Source organism: Heteronotia binoei, chromosome 2, assembly GCF_032191835.1.
Source record: "Heteronotia binoei isolate CCM8104 ecotype False Entrance Well chromosome 2, APGP_CSIRO_Hbin_v1, whole genome shotgun sequence".
Lineage (NCBI taxonomy): Eukaryota > Metazoa > Chordata > Lepidosauria > Squamata > Gekkonidae > Heteronotia > Heteronotia binoei.
In genome coordinates this window covers 111,612,073-111,626,081 of record NC_083224.1, presented here as the reverse complement: position 1 = coordinate 111,626,081, position 14,009 = coordinate 111,612,073, and the positions used below count along the sequence as shown (strand labels likewise).

Sequence of the window (14,009 nt, the reverse complement as noted above, 5' to 3'; positions counted from 1 at the left end):
TCAGGACCCTGCAGGTCTTGTTACAGTTCCAAAGGGCCTGCAAAACGTAGCTATTCCACCAGGCTTTCAGCTGAGGCAGTGGATGTCCAATCCATCTCAGCCTCCCCTACCCACAGAAATACATCACAGAACTAATCGTCCTGCAAGCGGTATTACAGACTGCCCTATAGTTTTTGCTGCCACCTTGTCTTGTTTTAACGTTGGCTTTTATTATATGGTACAATTATTTATTTAGATCCTAATTGTTGTGAGCCACCCCACACTCATTTCTGGGATAGGGTGGGACATACCACCACCCCTAAAATTCAGAAAAGTCTATCCTTTCCCAGTTGCTACCTTAAAACTTTAATAAGGAACACTGCTGTTTTAAAGATACAGGCACTCATCTCAATGGGCATGCTACACATATATTTTCTACTCAGATATTTGTGATATGAAGACCATGATTATTTAAACATGACTAGTCAATGGACTAGATTGGAGTAACTAAGAATGTACTGTTTGTTAGTTACATGCTCCATTTGAATGCATCCACACATCTGTTTCTAATTTAACATAATATATAGGCTTCTATCAAGTACACAATCAATCATACTTCTCTTCTAAGATGCTTATAATTCTGTAACACAAAGACATTTGAGACTGATTTCTTGTTGTATTACACCTATCAGAGAAGCAGCAGGAAATGTTTTTGGCAGGATTACTAGAAAAGGATTAATGTAGAACTGCTTTTCAATTCTAAAGACCAACATTTATGGCACATTTTTCTTCCCTTGGCTGTGATCTAGAACAGAAGGAAAAATTAATTTACTGTCTTGTGTTGCAGTTTCAGACTTCAGCAGGACACATCACAAACTGTCACAAAGTTTCTTTATCTACAGAACCTATGTGTAGGTTAATATGTAGATGAGCAGTCTCTGTAGGGATGTATGTTGTATGCATATTAATGTTATCTAATAATATTAAAAATGCAACTTTGATGAATTCTTATTAAAGCGAAATACAATTTGACAGGGGGAAAGACCAAACTGAAGAATCAATTTAATTTACTATGTGTTATTTTCCCAACATGGAATGAGTTTAAAAAAGTATATTAGATAAGAATTTAATAAAGTTGAATTGCTTTCCAGAACATTCTATATAGCATAATTAAACAAATGAAAATTTAAAAGCATTAGTCTTTGCTCTCATAAACTTAATTTCAGGGAATAAGCAGTACAGTTTTTTTGCTGTTATTTAATGGCACTAGTGCACAGATTTGATTTCCAATATGATCATCATAATGAAAACATTTCCCTGTTAATTTAGGAAGAAGCAAATGGTTGGGATTCTAAGAATTGCACAGAAAATTCCACATGCCCAAGAGAACTCTCACCAGCATACCATCTCCATACCAACATAGCAAGCCACTTCTGAAATGGAGGGGTACTTTCAAAAACAGTTTCAACATGGCAGGGGGAGTGTACCCACTCTTTGAAATCTTTGGGATGTCTAAAACAGCCCTCTGGATCTTAGCCAATGTAAAGAATATTTTATTGAACCACTATGTGAGAGTTTTTCAAAACATGGAAGAAATATTTAAGATAAAAAAGTTACACTATCTTTTCCCAGTGCTCTTTCTATTTTTTAAAGTTTTACAAAAAAAATAACAGCGCTGATCAATCACTTGCTTTAGAATGTGTTAAACTATTTCAGATGTACTAAAATCAGGGTACATCGCACTGGTCTTAACCATTATAAACAGTCATACAGTATCCCAACCATTTTGCAACAGTTTAGACTGATTCATGGAAGGCAATGCCAAAACTGCTGTTAAAATAGAGACTTCAGGAAAGCTAGAGTTGATCACATGTGTTCAGAAAACCTGTACCGTGCTAATTCCAACACCTAGTTCCTGCCTAGCTCTTAAGAAACTATTTTTCAAGTCTTCATCAAATCCTGAAGTTAAAGTGGTTCAAAGTTTAGCTTTGCCCGCCTGAAGCTGTAGGTTCTGTAGCTTCATAGCCATGCCCATGTTTCCAGAAATCTTCAATTTGCCTTGAAAGAAAGCCTAGAGGAAATAAAATGAGAGTGGAATTAGGTTTTTGTATCAATTCTTTTCACTGTTCCTGTTGAACAGTCATCTTAAACTGTTACTTTTACAACTAAGGAAAATTAATTCAGAAGGCTGTCACAAAAGTGATAACATTTCAGACAGCTTCTTATGTCTGAAGTTTTATAATGGATTTTAAAATGCATGTAACTTTCTACTATCACCCAGGTATATAAAAAGCAAATACTTCTATATTTAATACATATTATGACTATGAGGTACTATATAAATGGCTCTGCAGATTTTTTTCTCATGTACACTGGCTATTTTGGACACTATTGCTTACATATCTAAAAAATCATGTCTCATTTGTCCCAAACTGATTACTGACTGCTGAGGAGAACTTTGCCTTTGTTTCTTCAGTGCAATGTTTTAATCATGTCAAATAATAAAAGCCATTCCAAAAAGAACATTTTTACTCAGCCTCCATTTGTCACCTTTAGATCTTTTTTGTCATGAGCAGGTGTTCTCCAGAACTAATAAACAGCTATGAATGCTGTAGCCCAAATAACTTGTGAAAAAGGGCCATGGTTTTATTAATTCACTGCTATAAAATAGCAGGAGACTTATAAGAATAAGGCCCATTGTAGAGCCTCTAGAAAGAGGCTCTGGATGAGTGCCCCCACCCCTCAATTCTTTCCCACCCATCCAAGGTGGCCGTTTTCTGTAGGGGAATTTATCTGAGTTCAGCTTTCCATCTCCTCCCCACTCCCTGCAGCCACTACTGAGGAAAATTACAGTTTTTCTCCACAATGTGGACCAAAGCAGCTCACATCATTCTCCTCTCCCCCTTTTGATCTGCACAACCCTGTGAGATAGGTTAGGCTGAAAGTCTGTAAGTGGTCTGAAATCACCATGTGAACCAAAGCAGGAGGAAGCAACTTCAGCAAGGTATAATGACACAGAGTCCACCCCGTAAAGCAGCCGTTTTCTTCAAGGGAGCTGATCTCTGCCATCTGGAGATCAATTTTAATTCTGAGTGATATCCAGCCCTCACCTAGAGATTGGCAACAATGGCTCCCCAGGAGGAAATGGCCGGTTGGCTGCTGCTGAACAGCAGCAAGCAGTCAGGCCTAGGTAGCCAACCTCTAGGTGGAGCCTGAAGATCTCCTGGTATCACAACTGGACTCCAGACAACAGATCTCTCTCCCCCTGGATAAAATAACTGCTTTGGAGGGTGGACTCTATGGCATTATATTCAGCTGAGGCCTCTTTTCTCCCCAAACTTTGATTTCTGTAGACCCCACCAGAAAATCTCCAGGAATTTCCCATCAACCTGGACTGAGCCCAATGAATTCTCCCTCAAAGGCTGAAAGAGGCCTGGAAAGGGCTTCTTCCCCTCACCTTTTACTGAGAGGACCAAGGCTGGTAGCCTAGCAACAGCCACTGCCTAGCAGATCCCCAGTGGCCCAATCCTCGTCTGCCCTGGGGCCGACAGTGGGTGAGGGAGAGGAGTGGAGTGGAGTCAACCAGGACTTTTTTTGTAGAAAAAGCCCAGCAGGAACTCATTTGCATATATTAGGCCACACCCTTGATGCAAAGCCATCTGGAACTACATTCCTGTGCGTTTTGTGTTTTACTTACTGTTTGTGGATTCATCTTCCCTGTCATCATTGCTAACAAATCAGAATCAGCCATTGTAATTGTGCAGTCTGCCTTCTTATCTGTAAGTATCCAAAGAGATGATTTTAAGCATTCTAGCTTTAGGGCAGGACCACACTAGAAAAGCCATTAGAGACTGAATCCACAATTGTGTCTCACTTTAACATTTCTTTCAAAAGTACCTATCATTTTCTTCCACCCTTCCTCCATGGAGCTCAAGGAAGCATAAAATCATTCCTTCACTTTTTCACAGCAACCTTGTGAGGTAGCTTAGGCTAAGTGAGAGTGACATGAACAAGGTTACCAAGTGAAATACATGGCAACATGAAAATTTGAATCTGGGTCTCCTTAGTTACTTACGCTACATGGACTCTGAGGGGGAAGGCACAACTGGACTGGTACATGGGCTGTGTGTTAACCCTTTTCTTTGTGCCATTTCCCTCAGTGTAAATGCCCTAATCCAAACCCAATTTAACCTCACTCCTACCCTATCCTTGCAGCTGTCTATAAAACAAATCTGAGGGAGAAACAGGAGATGCAACAATGAATCGAATTTCCAGCTTCTCACTTAGTTTGGTCCTCAGAATCTTAACAGAGGGTTGGATTTTATGAATGGAAGGAGTTCACCCTGCAGTCCCAAAAAGCTGCACCTGATGGCCTGGGATCCTTTACTCATAAGTGGGATGCAGTAGAAACTGGGTATAGAAAGAAGGGTGGGTTTGTGATCCCCTCACCTTTATTTCTGCCAGCTTCCTCTGAAGATTGTTTAACTGCATATCTGGGATATTCTGCTAATTATTTCAGTGTGACTAGGCAAACATCAAGATTCAAAACATATAGAATGTTTTTGTGAGTCAGGATGATAAAGGATAACCTCTGTTACAGTCACAGTTAGTTACTGAGCCAAAGGAGCCTTTAAGCAGGTACTAATATCATTTAAACTATTATCCATGTTTAGTCCATTTTACCAATGAGAGCTGTATATCTACATGCAACAGTAGGCTTGAATGGCTTTTCTGCCTAAAGCGATTTAAACCAAATTCAAGTGCCAAAAAATTTGCAAGAGAATAAGAAGCTAGGTTGTAGCCCTTTTGAAGAATTTGTAATAGCCAGCTTTGCTCAAAAGGCCACCTACTTTTTTCCCAAGGCTCTAATTCTAATTCTTTCTAGGACTAGCTCATAGCAAGCTGGTAAGGAAAACAAACGGAAATGTTTTGAATATGAGGATCCAGAGAAGAAAGAGAAGGGCATTTAATACTTCAAGAAAATTGCATTCAGTCACTCACAGATTAGAGAAGATTCATATGCAACTAGCTAGAAAGTTAGTTAACTCTGGGATGCCAACTTAATTGACACTGGGATGCTGATTTGTGGCTCCAAAGAACTGCAGATATCTACCTTACCTACACACAGAGATTGTATACTTTTCATCAGTTATAATACCTAGAACAATATTATATCCTGTTTCTCTTCTGTAGAAGGCAACATATATATGGTTCTTAGAGAAGCCTTCAGGTACTAACCAGATCCAGACTGGCTTAGCTTAAGCAATGTTGCTAAATTGTATACCTTCACACCATAACTTGGGCCAAATCCAGAAAAAATTTAGAGCATTCTGTTTCTACACTGGGATTGTTCAAACATGCAGATCTCTATCTCTGTATTGCTGCTCTTTAATCAAGTGCATTGCATAAATATTACTGAAAACACTTTCTCACTGAGTAGGCATTATCTTTTGCGATATTAATTTCTACCTACTCAGTTGATCCATGTCCAAGGACAAAATGCTATTTATTGCACTCTGATAAGAGAAGCCATGTCCAAAGTTCAACAGAATATAGGGTGGATTCAGTGGATTATTTCCTTTATTGTAATAGCAAAAGTACTCTATGCCAGGGGTGGCCAACGGTAGCTCCCCAGATGTTTTTTGCCTACAACTTCCATCAGCCCCAGCCAGGATGGCCAATGGCTGGGGCTGATGGGAGTTGTAGGCAAAAAGCATCTGGAGAGCTACCCCTGCTCTATGCATATTACTCCCATTCTGCAGTCACTCCATTGGCTGCCCATCAGTCATGGGGCTTGATTCAAGGTACTGGCTATCACATACAAAGCCCTTTGTGGCCTTGGCCCCTCATATCTGCAGGACCACCTCTTCCCCTACGTTCTGCCACAACAGTTATGCTAATCTGATTAGAGCCTTCTGCAGGTCCCACCCTACAAATGAGCAAAATCAACAGCTTCCTGTTCACATGCATTCTCTGCCTGCCTGATGAAGACAGGAAAGTTCCCAATCTCCTGGCTTTCCATTAACTATTCAAAACTGAATTATTCAACATCATATTTTTACAAAAATAACCGGGCTATACCACAACATATGAACATATGAAGCTGCCTTATACTGAATCAGACCCTTGGTCCATCAAAGTCAGTATTGTCTTCTCAGACTGACAGCGGCTCTCCAGGGTCTCAAACTGAGGTTTTTCACACCTATTTGCCTTGACCCTTTTTTGGAGATGCCAGGGGTTGAACCTGGGACCTTCTGCTTCCCAAGCCACCACTGAGCCACCGTCCCTCCTCAAGAAGAGGCTTTGGTAAAGGACTAGGGACTATGGACTATACTAATGCAAACAGTTCATATTGTCTGTTGCTGCAAATAAGATCCTACTATGTGATTTCTGCATTGCTCAGCATGTCACATTAATCTGTTTCAGCTCTGTTCAGATCTCTGCAATCCAAATTCCAGTGCATTGTTTATTGGATGTCCCATCCTGTTGACTGTATTAACATTACATTATCTGCCTTAAGACTGGATGAGAAGGGCAATCTATAAACAATAAATAAAATAAATAAATCCATTTGTTGTACAATAAATGTGCAATACATTACTTTTGTTAATCCCAGGTTTGATACTCTTTGTCCCCCTGTACATGATAGATATTATTTTACTTAATCATCCAAGTTAACACAGCAGTTTTGTTAAAAACACACTTATATTATGTGTCACAAGATACTGAAATCTGTATATCTAGATCTTTAATTCTAACATTTTATGGTACAGAAAACAGCACTGACCTGAGTTAACATCCACACAGCCTTTACCATTTTTCACATCAACTATCCAAGTTGCTTCTTTACCCCCAGGGCCATCTTTCACTTTGAAGGCAAATATACCACCAATTTTCTTGACAAACTGCTCTCCTTCCTGTAATCATTATGCAACAATGACATATCACAATTAAACTACATTTTATTTGGCACAGTACAGTAATATAGGTGAACACCTGATTGTTATGCAAACACTGCCTGACATCCTAGAAGCTCTTAAAAGAAGGCATCCAACATACCCACTGGGACTTTTGATGTTTTCTTTTTTTGAATAGTAGCCCACCATCCTCATAACCCTTATCATGCTACACTGCAAACACACACTTCAGTTGGCCATTTTTTAAAGCAAGCCAAAAACCCAAGGGGTGTATCTGATTTAGCCACATGATCCTCTGGATTATGGTAACTCTGCATGATTATAAACAATTTTACTAAGCTCAACCTTGTCCGAAAAGCAGAATTAACACTCACTCAGAGGGGTCAAATACAGCATGCAGATAAAATACATGGAAAAGGCTAGCTTGAAACTACTTTCAGTGTTATGCAGGTTTTCTGTTGCTAGTGATTTTTCCTAGTTCCATGTAGGGGAGAATTCAAGTTTGCAATATTCATGCTGGCAGTCTGAAGTTGTGCAATCCTAGGAGGAATAAGCACCATGTGCTTTATGTGCACGCACATAATGTGCATGCCCTGCAGATCTCAAAAAATAAGTGTCAAAAGAGATTAAAAGTGTTGCATCTGATGTTTACCAAATCCAAAGTCTGAAAGACAGAAGGTATTTAATTTAAAAGGAAAATATAACTGAGATTTAAAAACTATAGGCTTTCCACTATTTTAGCTCTGAACTCCAGCCAGCCCATGTAATCTTTTCCCTTCAGTGTTCACACTGTATTGCTGGTATGCCCTGATACATTAGAAAATGAACTAGGGAACCAATAACACATGCCAGGAACCTGAATCAACTATTTTCAACACAGAGAAAATATTTGGTTTGTATTTTATCTTTTTCAATCTGTTTTCTTCTATTTGAGATGCTGTTTTCATTCATTTCTTTTAACAAGAAATTGTATTAGCGGATGTTACTTAATAGCTTAACTTTTTATGCTTTTTATCAGTGCAGGTTTTTCATTATTGATGTGAGCATTCTGAAGCTCGAATGCTGCACAAGTTATGCAAATTTTAAGCAAACAACAAATTGAAAATATTAAACTTTTCATTTAAAGCACACGGAAATTCATTGTGCCTTTAAAAATGGCACCAATATCTATACAAGTCATATTCCCTGTGTGTTGCTAAAGAACATATTTGAAAGGTTACTGATCAGGAATGTAGAGACCAAATAATATTTAGGAAATTAACAACTGCCCACAAAAGTCTGAATGAGAAGGAAATGTTTGCCAGGCCTTTATGTCAAACAGAGGGCCAGTTCTGATATGACACTGCACGTCTTCACAGAAATGAGCATGCAGACACTGGTTTTCTTTACACTCACCTCATCTGCAAGAGAATACTACCTGCTGCCAAGCAGTGCTCCAACTATCCTGATCTAATAGTGAAGCTTAGTTGGAATACTGCTGTCTGCCTTCTATCTGTTAAGAGGATGGTGGTGTTGGACCAAACCGACTCTTCATCAGCCCTACAATAAATTAGAACTCTTCCCTCTTTTTTTTCCATCAAGCGGATTCAGAGTGAAATCCATAAAGGAAAAAAGCATTTGAATAAAGCAGTCCTGAATTGTGATTTTAAATACTGGTTTTATGTAATTTTATGCATTTTGCTAATATTGTAAACAGCCTTGAACTCCGTAAGGAAGAAAGGCAACTAATAAATATTTTAAATAAATAAATACTTGTAAAAGTGTATTCCTTGTAGATGCTTTCAGAGGCCTTTAGGGTAACTTGAACACAAACAGATGGAAACCATTTTTATCATACTTTTTCATATGGACGGATCAAACCATTCTAAAAAATGTAACATCAGAGCCCTCTAGTGGCAAAGCTGAACACCCTCTCCATCACCCTGAGCTGTATGTTCAAGACTAGATCACCGGTTTGCCATCTCACAAAATTTTATGAGCAAGAGCACCAGTTGCAGTGCAACGTATTTTTAACATTGTGCAGCTCAAGCTGTAGTTCAGAGGCCTGTTCCAGGATCTATCATGAGGTGAAATCAGTGGTCCCAGGCAGGTGGCAGCTTCTGCTGTCTCACCACGCCTCCTTGCATTGCCCTTGCCAGAGCCTGCCCTGGAGATAAACAGCCCACAATCTTTCAGAATTCAAGAGATCAGATCTTTCTGCTGAACATGTGCAACCTGTGTGCTGTTTCTCAAGTTGCCTGGGAAACAAGGCAGGGAGAACCATTAGATGCTCCAGTATTTGGGTGGAGAGGGAAGTGGGGTATTGCAGCTCAGGATGCACCTCTTATTGAACTGCTACTGAATGCAGCCAACTGAATGAAGCAATGGGCACAAATCACTGGAAGGAAAAATACTGATTCAGAAACAAAGAGGTGCTACAGTAGATGTAAGCTCCATTCCTACACCATAACAAGATTTACTATTTTGAAAGTTATTCCAATATTCTATTTTTTCCTGTTTCATAAACTTGTTTTATCAAGGTCTGTACCTCTTGAAGTTTCTTTTCAATTTCTTTGAAGACAAGACTTGCCTTAAACCCATCAACAGCTGCATTGGTAGGAATCGCTTGGATTTGCCGACATCTGCAATGACAAAGTTATTCTGGAATTACTGAATGATAGATCTATCCAGGGCTTTTTTGGTAGAAAAAGCCCAGCAGGAACTCATTTGCATATTAGGCCATACCCCCTAATGCCAAGCCAGCCAGAACTGCATTTCTGTGATCCTGCTAAAAAAAAAAGCCCTAGATCTAACTAGATTAGTATTTTTGAAATAATTTACTTTCTTACCCTATAGCAAGGGTGGTAATCAGGATGGGCAATATCTTTAAGGTGCTACAAGAGTTTTTCATTGTGTTATGAGGACTAGCAGCATAGTATTTATTACATTTTATGTCACCCTTCCTTAAAGGAGCTCATAGAAGCATACATGGGTTTCCTCCCCTCCACAAATCTTATTAGTACTGCAGGCCCTACCAGGTAGGTTAGGCTGACAGAGAATGACTGGCTCAAGGTCATGAACTTTGTTTCACAGCATGTGGAGCTTTAAACCTGGGTCTCCTCCAAGCCTAGTCTGATGCTCTAACCATATTACACTGAGGAGAGTAGACACAATTGGGCCAGTTGGGTTTCTACCAACTGACTTTGAACATCTGTTAAAGTGGGCTCTGAATCATGAAAGCATAATAAATGAGTTAGTCTGTTATAGCCAAAACAACAAAGAACAACATAGCACTTCAAAGCCCACACAGCTATTATAATCTTCCATCCTTTCACAAATTCTATGAGAGTGATTGAGAGGTACTTGCCCAAGATGAATTTTATGACTGAGTAAGGATTAGGTCTCCCATGCAGAGTGACCTACCTGAGGATATCAAGAAAACGCCCACCCTTCTATCATTGTACAGAATGTATGCATGCATTCAGTGCACAAAATGTATAAAATGGAATTTTCAGAAAGACATACAAAGGAAGAAGGGCTATAGTTTAAGGAACTGTTTAGGGCATGCATTATTTGCTTTTATTGAACTATTTTCTAATTTCTGTAATCCCGTCTTTTGCATTTATTTATGTCATGTCCTATAGTTTTACTGTTTTCATGGTTTTATGTTCATAGTTTTACAAAGTTTCTAACTTTGTAAAAGCCAGTCTTAGTACACTGTTTATTATATGTTTTATACTGTTCATATTACATTGTTTTAAATTTTGTAATCTGCCTTGAACAAGAAAAGCAGACTATAAATAAATAAATGTCCAAATGTTCTTAGTTCCTTTCATAGAGTTGGAAGGGACTCCCAGCGTCATCTAGTCTAAGCCCCTGCACAATGCAAGAAACTCACAAATACCTCCCCCTAAGTTCACAGATCAGCATTGCTGTCAGAAGGCCATCTAGCCTTCGTTTAAAAACCTCCAAGGAAGGAGAGTCCACCACTTCCCGAGGAAGCCTGTTCCACTGAGGAACCGCTTTGTCAGGAACTTCTTCCTAATGTTCCAAAGTGTAGAAGTCAGCTTTCTAGGGTTGCCAATCCCCAGGTGGGGGCAGGGGATTCCCTGGTTTGGAGGCCCTCCCCCCGCTTCAGGGTCATCAGAAAGCGGGGGGAGGGGAGGTAAATGTCTGCTGGGAACTCTATTATTCCCTATGGAGATTTATTCTCATCGAAAATCATGGAGAATTGATCCGTGGGTAACTGGGGCTATGGGGGGCTGTTTTTTGGGGTAGAGGCACCAAATTTTCAGTATAGCATCTAGTGCCTCTCCCCAAAATACCCCCCAAGTTTCAAAAAGATTGGACCAGGGAGTCCAATTCTATGAACCCCCAAAGAAGCTGCCCCTATCCTTCATTATTTCCTATGGAAGGAAGGAATTGAAAAGGTGTGCTGTCCCTTTAAATGTGATGGCCAGAACTCCCTTTGGAGTTCAATTATGCTTGTCACAGCATTGATCTTGGTTCCACCCCTAATGTCTCCTGACTCCACCCCCAAAGTTTCCTGGCTCCAGCCCCAAAGTCCCCAGATATTTCTTGAATTGGACTTGGCAACCCTACAGCTTTCTGACAGTTTTGCTTATTCTGACCTTATTTTTCCTCAGTGGCTATCTTCCATCATTAAATTGCACAATTACCTTATTAAAAGCTTATCTGATCATTTAGCTTGGTTATGCAACTAAGGTGCTGTTTCTGTTGGGTGAAACTAGGTGAAAGGTGGCTATGTTTCATAGTTATAAAACAAGAACTCCAATCAGAATTTTTACAATTGTTATTTTCTCCATCTTATAATATTACAACACAGGGACACCTGATGAAGCTGATGGGCAATTCATTCAGAACAGACCAAAGAAAACACCTATTTAGTCAGCAAGTAATTAAACCACAGAATATAATGCCAGCGGATGCCGTGATGGCAAGCACAGATGGCTTTGAAAGGGGATTATATTTGTAAAAACTCCAGATAAAGAGGCAGAAAACCTCTGTATGCCAGTGTCAGGGAAGACTTCAACTTCTATGCCCTGTATGCCAGCCTTTCAGGGCCACTCAGCCACTGTGTTAAACAGAATGCTGGACTAGATGGACCATTTGCCTGATCAAACAGGAGACTTCTTATATTATAATAAATACATCAGTTAATATACGTTATGGATAGTTAAAAACATTATGAAGACTGGGATTAACTAGTTAATAATTTAACCAGAATTAAGAAGATAGTTTGGCAATGTAGCTAATTCGTTTTTAAGGAAAATGCTGTTTAGGTTTTACTCTGTTGCTTTATTACACTGTTAATACTTTAGGTTTCAGATACTCATCATGGTATTTATGGATACAAATATCATTGTATGACAGCCAACTTGGAAATCAAAAGACTGAGACTGCAGGATATAAACAATGACCTCTATCTTTACATTCTGAGTCTCCTCCACAGACAAGTTCACTAACTCTTCTGCTCCTGTCCCCTAATATATGACTTTAGGGCACTAACACCATAACTGTATACCTTGTCTTAGTTCTCATTCTGAAGCCTCAAACTTTACTATGATATACCATTATACCTCTGGCCCATAAAAAAAACCAGGTACAATTTGAGAATTAGTGGATGTGAAGCATTAGTATGTACTCCAGAACTGAAGCAGTACTGGGTTGAAGTTGGCAAGGTTCCTGCAAATTCAAAGTTGCAAGTATAGTTCACTGTCCCAGCTTGAAATGATTTTCAGATCATGGAGATATGAAAGACTGCATATGTGAACACACAAATATGCACACATTAATGTATCTCTTCTCTCACGGTACTTTGCAAATAACAATAACTCCCACACATAAGGGTTCTCCACCCCTGAAACGGGCAAACCCTAATAGTCTTTGCTATACCTTTCATTAAGTTGATGGCTATCAGAACTGCTCTCTCACACTCACATGAATTAAACATCTCTAAATCTGCTCTGATGTTTTGCGGAAACTTCTCCCTATTCCAAACCACTTACTGTCTGGAGAGCCTCTTCTAAGGCCCTTAGTTGTCTCCACCCAACTTTGTTTAAATTCATATTTAAAAGAACCCTCAACTTTTATTTAAAAGAGAAAAATACCAGTCACCCTCCTCAGTGTCAGCAAAAATGTATACTAACAAAGCATTAAACTTTTGTTAGACATAAAAGTATTCCAATTAAAGTTGAAAATTCAAGAAAATGGGGTTGTTTGAAAAGACAATTCCCAAATATAAAAAGGATAACAGACTTGGGGGGGCCTTATTTGCAATGTATAAGCAGTATTATGAAATCAGAGATATCAGGCTTAAAACCTTTGTTTTGAAAAAAACCTGCCTGTTTTTAGTTCTCTCAATTTTGTAATGGTCAGTTTTGCACATTCTTTTAATGTTTACTTTCAAGGAAAAACACATGGAAGCAGAGACAGAGAAGGGTAACAAAAACCACAATGCCTTCGAACACTGTCCAAAACCATCATGAAAGTTTCCAGCAGCTGCAGAAATTAGAGCAGTTATCCTTTAGAAAATGCTGAGTAAAGCCTTTCTTTGAGAACCAATATTCCTCCTGCTCTAAAGCAACAAGGGAATTTCCCAACAACCTATTTTTTAGTTTGGTATTAAGCCAAGGAAAATAATTTAAGATCACATTATAGTTGAACAACTCCATTAGGTGGACTGTCAAACTATATAGTAATTAAGTAGTACTTGTGTATGGAAGCATACACAAAACAGATTAGTACACTGAAACCAGTGCTCCTTCAGAGAAACAGACAAATTGTTTGTACAAAAAGAGACTTAAAAGTTCACCTTGCAGCTTCAGGAAAGCCCATCCTGTATAGGGACACCACTGCAGCACCACCGAGGCCTAGGTTATGCTGCAAAGCAACCTTTGCACTGGGAACTTGCCTCTTTCCGGCTTCTCCTCTTAGTTGCCAGCAGAGTTCAGCACACTGAGCCAGACCTAATGCATCAAACACAGAGAATATAGATCAGCCTCTATTTCAAGAGCAGCGTCATTTTCTTACACCCAGCCCTTAAGAAAGGAGGTGAAAGGGAACAGCGAGCTAATTGGGCTCAAACATCAAGATGAATATTTCAAGTTAATA

General features: G+C 39.2%; 1 protein-coding gene across 1 annotated transcript in view; it reads right to left on the bottom strand.

Annotated features, from left to right (window-relative positions):
• Positions 1 to 1,019: 1,019 nt before the first annotated feature.
• The window catches only part of SCP2 (sterol carrier protein 2), a 54,926-nt gene continuing 41,936 nt past the window's right edge, over positions 1,020 to 14,009 (bottom strand). The window contains exons 12-16 of the mRNA XM_060231832.1: positions 13,711 to 13,864; positions 9,424 to 9,517; positions 6,767 to 6,896; positions 3,677 to 3,756; positions 1,020 to 2,050 (exon numbers count right to left, since the gene is read on the bottom strand). Coding sequence (XP_060087815.1) covers positions 1,955 to 2,050; positions 3,677 to 3,756; positions 6,767 to 6,896; positions 9,424 to 9,517; positions 13,711 to 13,864 — 554 coding nt within the window. The 3' untranslated portion in view covers positions 1,020 to 1,954. The remainder of the gene's footprint in view (positions 2,051 to 3,676; positions 3,757 to 6,766; positions 6,897 to 9,423; positions 9,518 to 13,710; positions 13,865 to 14,009) is intronic.